The sequence below is a fragment of the Pelophylax lessonae genome (genome assembly GCF_965119305.1).
Source record: "Pelophylax lessonae genome assembly, chromosome: 11".
Taxonomy (NCBI): Eukaryota; Metazoa; Chordata; class Amphibia; order Anura; family Ranidae; genus Pelophylax; species Pelophylax lessonae.
The window spans coordinates 151,072,244-151,080,702 of NC_138778.1; the positions used below are offsets into that span (position 1 = coordinate 151,072,244).

The 8,459-nt window shown below is 43.2% G+C and overlaps 1 protein-coding gene across 3 annotated transcripts in view; it reads left to right on the plus strand.

Annotated features, from left to right (window-relative positions):
* SP2 (Sp2 transcription factor) overlaps positions 1–4,836 on the plus strand; it is a 29,583-nt gene extending 24,747 nt beyond the window's left edge. The window contains exons 4-7 of one of the 3 annotated variants that reach the window (XM_082271867.1): positions 3,037–3,322; positions 3,467–3,641; positions 3,758–3,954; positions 4,049–4,836. In XM_082271867.1, the coding sequence (XP_082127993.1) occupies positions 3,037–3,322; positions 3,467–3,641; positions 3,758–3,954; positions 4,049–4,149 (759 nt within the window). In that variant the 3' untranslated portion in view covers positions 4,150–4,836. The remainder of the gene's footprint in view (positions 1–3,036; positions 3,323–3,466; positions 3,642–3,757; positions 3,955–4,048) is intronic. The other 2 variants (XM_082271868.1, XM_082271869.1) reach the window with 2 other exon arrangements.
* The last annotated feature ends 3,623 nt before the right edge of the window (positions 4,837–8,459 follow it).

Genomic DNA, 8,459 nt, shown 5'->3' on the forward strand with positions numbered 1-8,459 from the left:
GTTTCCGGCTTTGATCGGGGCTTCATCCAGCCGGCGGACGCGCCGGCTGGGTGCTCGGGTCAAAGTCACGGAACGCGGCGGGAGGGGGGGGGACGTCCCCTCCCGCTCACCTGGGTAACGATCGAGCGGCTCCCAACCACGATACCTCCGGGTTACGTCATCGGAGACCCGATTAAAGCTGTTTCCGGCTTTGATCGGGGCTTCATCCAGCCGGCGGACGCGCCGGCTGGGTGCTCGGGTCAAAGTCACGGAACGCGGCGGGAGGGGGGGGGGACGTCCCCTCCCGCTCACCTGGGTAACGATCGAGCGGCTCCCAACTACGATACCGGGATGGTGCCTCTAGCTAGAGGCATCATCCCGGTATAACACCGCAAAGTCTGCCGACGTACCCATACGTCACTTTGCGGTAAGTGGTTAACCTGTTTGACCACCCCCCTCCCCTTTTCAATACTGGAACACTAGGTTGATCCTTTGGGGGAGATTTTCCAAAACTGGAGCACTCCGAATCTGGTATAGCTGTGCATAGTAGCCAATCAGTTTCTAACTTAAGCTTGTTTAAATAAGGCTTTGACAATTAAACCTGGAAGCTGATTTGTTTCTTTGCATTCCCCAGTTTTAGTAAATCCCTCTCTTGGGTGTCTTTCCCTTGACAAATGACCATTTCTATGTTTGGTTGACTCCTCTCCTTTTAAGCCCTTGTTCAGGCATTGATTTTTCCTACCTTTTTGTTGTAAGATTCCACTTCAGTAGAATCATGCCCCATACACACATGCAGATTATCTGCAGACTTTTGTCTGCAGACTTACCAAAACCATATAATATGAGGTCAAACCTAAACACTTTCAATTTGTATGCAATCCGGCAGGCCCTTGCACTACATAGAAAAGGTAAGTCTGCAGACAAAAGTCTGCAGATAATCTGCACGTGTGTATGGGGCATCAGTCAGTAACTTTTATCCACCCCTCAGTTGGGCTTGTTTTTGGATGTCCCACATGCCCAAGAACTGCGACTACCCTGTGTTCCTCAGTGGACAATAAACAAATGTTTTTTGTACTTCAGAACTTTTCATTGACGTCAACTGACGGACACCGGTCCTACCCTTTTTTTTGCTTGCTCACTAAGCTGAGGCATGGCAGTTGGAGGCGGCTTTACATGGTCTGGAATAACGTTTGTTGCTAGTGTCCAAATTGGTTGGAGGCAGCAGTAGAGCTTGACATGTCCAAGAATTATTTGTATTCTGTGTTCCTTGGACTTCAAGAAAAAGATTTTACCGTAAATGAGAATCTTTATTTTCTTTGTTAAATATACATGAAAGCTGATTGGAAAAGCTATGATACCAAATTACACCAGCGAGGGCAAATCTGGAATTATTTCATTTGTACACAGAAAAGTCAAATGCATATGGGGGCATTCAATATGATGGATGGCTTCACTGACCATTAAGAAGTGAAAAAAGGAATATAAGGTTGAGATTGGGTCTAATCGTCTTGCATGCAGTTTTTTTTTTTTCTCTTATAAGGACCGTTTTCATTTTTTTTTTTTTTTTTTATGATAGGACAAACATGTATACTTTAAAGTGGTTGTAAATGCTCAAGGTTTTTGACCCTAATGCATTAGGGAAAACACTCTCTGGGTGCAGCTCCTCAGCCCCCCCCCCCCTCCTAAGGCCCGTACACACAATGAGAAAATTTGTAGGGAAATTTCATCCGATGACCAATCTGTCGATTTTCGGATTGTTAGTATGGTGCTTTCGACAGCCGACTCCGACTTTTCGGCTAACAAAATCCTGATGTGCAGGCTATAAAATTTTTGTTGTCTGTCAAATCAACGTCCGATTTTCGTCTCATTAGTACAGATTTCAACGGAAAAAAATCTTAAGAGCAAGATTGGGCATGCTCAGAGAGAAAGAACACATACAAAGCAATCCAACACATGACATCACTTCTGAAGTAGAATTCTGTCGTACGGGAAAATTCGTATGAAAATAACCTCTTCACTTTCCACATCAGACTGGCATGCCACAAAAAACGGCCGACAGATAGTTCGATAATCTGATTGTGTGTACGGGGCTTTACACTTTCCCCAGCCCCATCTTGATCCAGCAATGTGCACAAGAGCAGCAGCTCTCCTGGGTCTCTCTCCTTATTAGCTCCTGCTGCTATCTAGCACAGCCAGTGAGGCAATTAGGAGAGAACAGAGGGCGGGTCCAAGCCACTCTCTGTGTATGAATAGACACACAGGAGTGCAGCCCGGGAGTGGGAGGCTTGCTTTTGGGGCCACTCTGCAGGGGAGGAGCCAGGGCTGCCGGCGGGGGACCCAAGAAAAAGAGGATTGGGGCTGCTCGGTGCAAAATCATTACACAGAGCAGGTAAGTATTTGGGATCGACCGATTATCGGCAGGGCTGATATTGACTTTTGCCGATATATCTATATCGGTCCGGAACTGGCCAATATTCCAAATATTGCTCATTTGAGGGTAATATGATGTCACATAGCATAATTCCGTTTACAAATATTATTGAATATGCCACTCACATATCTACAAATTAAAGATGTAAGCAATGAAGTGATGTCATGCCATTACTTCCGGGTACTGGCGCCAGATTTAAAAAAATGACAGCATTCAAAACAGCCAAACTTGGCGTTTTGAATGCTTTGAAGTGCAGAGGAGGGGTTTGGGGTCTTTTAGACCCCCAGATCCCTCCACAAGAGTACCTGTCAAGTGATAAAAAAAAAAATGTTTTTGTTAAATGTACGGAAATATTGGCTGATACCGATATGCAATGGCCAAAATATCGGTATTGGCAACGAAAAACCAATATCGGTCGATCACTAGTAAGTAGTATATCATGTTTGTCATTTTTAAAAAAACAACCTTTAGAATTACTTTATTTTCTCTATTTTCATATCTTCTTGAGAGGGTTCTACGTGTTTGTTTTTGTCACTTGTCTTTTTATTTTGTATATTTCTTGTGTGCCCCTAGTTTTGGAATACATTTTTATTACCTCACGTGCTCTTCTTCTTCTTTTTTAACAGATCTACTTCCGCACATCTACGGGAGAGCTACAACCATTGGTAACACAAGATGTTCCCTCTATGCCTCAGCCCAGAGCTTCAGGAGGGACCAGTAGCTTTGCAACACAATCTGCCATACCTGGCAAGAAGAACATCAATCGCAAAGAACGGTCTTTACCCAAAATAGCTCCAGCAGGGAGCGTCATTAGTTTGAATACAGCACAGTTGGCAGCCCAGGCACTACAAACTTTTAGCATCAATGGAGTCTCGGTGCAAGGGGTGCCTGTTACCATCACCAATGCTTCAGGTGTATATCCCAGTATGATTATGTAACATGATATAGGAGTTGTACAGTTAGGCAAATAAAAGTAAATTTAAGATTCATTTAACTTGCTTTTCTTCTTTTTGTTACATAAAACCAACCCACTCCTGTGTTTATGTGTCTACTTAGGGCAACCACAGCTCAGTGTCCAGAATGTGTCCAGTAATAACGTGGCCATCAGTGGTCTCAGCCCTACCCAGATACAGCTGCAAATGGAACAGGCCTTGTCTGGGGAAATTCAGCCGGGAGTGAAGAGGAGGAGGGTTGCCTGTACATGTCCGAACTGCAAGGACGGGGAGAAGGGGTGAGAGTGGGCACTGGGCAGGATGCAGGGCTGATAAAGTGCTGGGCCTGGGTGGGGGAGGGTTGATGGAAAGGGACAGATGTTTTGGGCTGAGGAGAGACACTTGTCACTCTCAGCAGGTGGGGACCTCCTGGCAGGAAGAGGCACGTGTGTCACATTCCTGAGTGCGGCAGAACGTTTCGCAAGACATCACTCTTGAGAGCCCATGTCCGTCTACACACAGGGGAGAGGCCATTTGTGTGCAACTGGGGATTCTGTACAAAGAGGTTCACCCGCAGCGACGAGCTGCAGAGGCACGCACGCACGCACACAGGTGTGTGAAACATGAACGCACAAAATGCACATGTAAGACAAACTGGCCCTCAGGCATGACATGTATTGATTTTTACTCTGCTGTCCCTGTACAGGTGACAAGCGCTTCGAATGTCCTCATTGTCAGAAGAGGTTTACTCGCAGCGACCACGTCAGCAAGCACTTCAAGACACACCTTGTGCCAAAGAAGCTGTGAGGCTTAGTGGAAAACGCACCCTAACTATGTAGGACCCCGAACACGATGCTATTGTGCTCCAGCTGGGAACCCCATCGAGAAATGCAGGGGCCACAGTATAGTAGCATTGTTTCTTCTGTGGAATACTAGCCTGACAAAGTACAAATCTGTAGCAGCCTATGTATTGCTGAAGTGTGTGAGTGTTTGACAGTCATATGGAGTTTCCTGCTGGGAACAAAGTGTGACTGTGTGACTATAAAGGCACTTTCTACCTGGTAAAATGTAAGGGTAATCTATTTACCAGCACATCATACATTGATAGGCTTGAAGGGAGAGGGTGTGTTACCCGACGCCAATCTGTTGGCTAGACCAGAACATTCCCACTTTTATACTTCTCCACACCCCCCATCCCCCTGCAGGAAGGTGCCTTATTACCTCCCCTCTTCCAGTAACCCTGAACATGCAAGCTTAATTATACTTCCACTAATATGCTTTAATGTTGTTTTGGGGGACACAGTTGTGCTGCAAGCACATCCGCTCTACCAGGTGCCAGTTCAGGACTTTTACCCCTGTAGACTTGTTTCTACTGGGCATCTGCACCAGAAGAATTCTTGTTCCCTTCTCTGTACAGTATGCACTACTTATGTTGTATTTACAATGTTAGCTTTCACAAGGCTTTTAATTTAAATAAAAAAAGAGGTAATTTACCATTTGTGCCGTGAGATGAAAAGGTTTTTTAAATTTTCTTTACTAAAATGTAATTCTCAGACATGCAGTTTGTGGCAAGAAAATTGCTGTAACCACCTGAATCTTCTGCTGTTCTTTAGTCTAACGGAAATTTCCTTCAGTCACTGTCTAATATATTTTCGCTTGTGAGGTATATTTAATAAGGCACAGTGCAATAATTAAAGAGGTTGTAAACCCACTCTTGGAACTTGTACCTATAGGTGTTGTGGAAATTTCATTGTGGACATTTCTTTAGTTAAATAGTCATAATGTCTCCCAGTGTCAGTTTTACCGGTAATCGCTATTCACAGCGATTATTGCTTTAACTGTTATTGCGGAAAGACTTGTTAGTGAAAAACTTCCATTAAGATGAGATGGCACAATACTTGTAGCAAAGAGAGTCCATCGCACAAATCTATACCCGCCATTCGGGGCCCCGTACTGCGGAGATATGTTTGTGATATGGAATTCTTATCATTTTACCAAGATTAATGGATGGCATCTTTTAGTCATATTTGATCCGTATGACTGAAATACTGCTGCTATTATCTTATGCAGATAAAGCCTCATCAACTTGAACAAATAGAATGGACACTCATATTAGATTTGGTTTATATATATATATATATATATATATATATATATATATATATATATATATATATATATATATATATATATATATATATATATATATATATATACTAAGTTTAATGGGATCCACGAACAGGTAATGGATCCATGTTTATGGATTGACATGAATGAACAATGAGAAGCCATGTGCTCTGTCCTTTGTGGCAGTTGGGGAACCTCTGTGTTCAGTGGTGTCCATTTATGGGCATCTACTCCACAGTTCCTATTGTACTTTTTGATGTATACATGTTCTGTGATTGGTGGCCTTGAAGCCACTCCCTTTAACCCCCTTTTGTTAAATAAACCTGCTCTGCCCTGGATGGGACAGTCATTCACAGGGAACCCTCCAGATGGTATCGAATTGACTACAGCAAGCGTGTCTGTTCATTTCTTTGCTGACGAGCGCTTGGATAACCTTATACAAAAGAGCTGTACATTGCACTTTTCAGTACAAGGGTTTAATGGTGTTTGGTGCGTGTTAATCTTGAGCGCACTGATCGGGTTTCTATGCTCCAAGCCCTATTAATTTCCACTACATAGGTAAGCCTTTAATAAGCCTTACCTATAGGTACTGTAAATATCTCCTAAACTTGCACTGTTTAGGAGATATTTTACTTTTAATGCAGCCGATGACGTCATCGGCGCATGCGCTCTGAAGGAATAACCATCCGTGCCGTTCCTTCAGAGCCCTGTGCCGTGAACGGAAGCTCCCGTGATGTAATCGTACCTCCGGCCATCTGCACGAAGCAGGACGGCCGAACATGTCTCCCGTCCTGTCGCTGTGCGGGCGGCACTGCGGGGGGCTTTGTTCTAAGGTAAGGTTTTCATAATTAGCTAGTATGTGATGTATACTAGCTCATTATGCCTTTGTCTTACAGGGTTTTTTTTTTCTTTTCTTTTTTTTGGGGAGGGTTTACTTCCTCTTTGATGGTCTGACTGAACTAAAATCTGGTTGGTTTAAATTGGTGCACTTTTTGCACATTAATCTTTACCCTATTAACTAAAGGTTAATCTGCATCAGTGATTTTAAGCACTTGCCAGCCAGCACTTTTACTGCTGGCTGGTGGCTCTGTTGTTTCCCGTAACATACCTATATGTCACGGGGGAACTTTCAGGTTCATAGGCGTGTGTTTGCCCCCACTGCTGCTCGTGCTGTGGTTGGACACAGCACGTGTTTGTCAGCAGGCTCACAGCCAATGATTTTGGCTGTGAACCTGCTGATGGCTGTGGCCAACCACAGCACAGAAATCAGTGTGTTTTATAAACGACAGAACGTAGATCTGGCTGTTTTATTGCTCCCTGATCTCACTTACCGTTTAGAGCTGGGATGAGGGAGGAAAGCGAATCATCATTGAGTAAAATCAGCACACATACACTCGTTAGGCACACAGTTAACACCTTGGTTGTCCTGATCACCCTGTCACCTAGTCAGTGTTATTAGTACAGTGATAGTGTACAGCAGTATCACTGTATTAGTGTCACTAGCAACGTCAGATTGTGTCCCTCCCAGCCAGTGTCCCCGCCAGTCCCGGATTGCCTGCCACATTATCACAGTCACACTAGAAATGTGATAGGCAGTCAGTCAGAGCTGCTTCAAAGCGTCATCATTTCCATTATTTATACCAGGGATTCCCAAACTATGGCCCTCCAGTTGTTCAGGAACTACAATTCCCATCATGCCTAGTCATGTATGTAAATGTCAGAGTTTTACAATTCCTCATGGGATGTGTAGTTCTGCGGAGGGCCGTAGTTTGGGAATCCCTGATTTATACCATAGTTTGTAGATGCTATTACTTGCACACAATTTCATTTTTTTTACCAAATATAACAGAATACATTTTGGCCTAAATTTATGAAGAAACTTGGATTTTATTGGATATGTTTTATAACAAAGTTAAAAATATTTTTTTTCAAGGTATTAGGTATTCAACCTAATCTATTTTTAGGTATGATAAAAAAAAAACCCAGTGGTGATCAAATACCACTAAAAGAAAGCTCTCTTTGTAGAAAAAAAAAAAAGAGAAAAATGTAATTTGGGTACGGTATTGCATGACCAGGCAATTGAAAGTTAAACACCAAATATGTGCGGAGCTACCCCAAAATATATGGTAAAGTACTCCAATCAACATAATTCATAATAATAAGGTGTTCTGTGAATTTGTGCCAATATGTTAACTACTCACATAAATTCCTAAAAATTAGGTCATATATAAAAAAAAAAAAATCACATAAATGCGTATATAAAAGTGTTCTGTGCTTGTGAATAAAGTCCATGTGCTTCATAATTCTTAACATCAGAGCCGCTCTCGTTGACGTTAGTGTGACGAAACACGTTAGGCGGGGCTTGCTGGCGTCCCTTCTGTTTGTATGGTTCCAGAACATGAAATGCAGATTGCTTGCTGAATGGTACATGCACATGTAGCTTGTTTATTGCAAGCAATCATTTATTGTGAGTAGCATTTTGTATGTTTTTTTAATACATTTTAATAAATGGAATTAAGGGTTTCCCTATACATGCACGTATGATGGAGGATTGATGGAATATTACAGAGGAGACTTGCCCATTCAAACAGGAATTGCGGGGACAGTTAAATGAGAAGCTGTTGATCTTATACAAAGCACTGATATATTGTGGCGCTTTTCCACTGCATGGAACCGTACCGGTTCGGCACCCTTTTGTGCTTTTCCACTGCGGTACCGCATGGTATAGGGTCGGAACGGTTCGGTACGGTACGGTATAGGTTTGCTTTTCCACTGCATGGAACCGAACGGTACGGTACGGTACGGCCCTGAAAAAACAGTACCTACTCGATTGTGGTTCCAACAGGTACCAAACTGGTACCATATCCCACAATCCTTTGCATGCAGTCACTACTAGCCACTGATTGGTCAGAGAATCCCACCCACCCCGTTGTTATCCCACCCACTTAACTTTAGTACTGCTTTAGTGGAAAAGCAAACCTATACCGTAC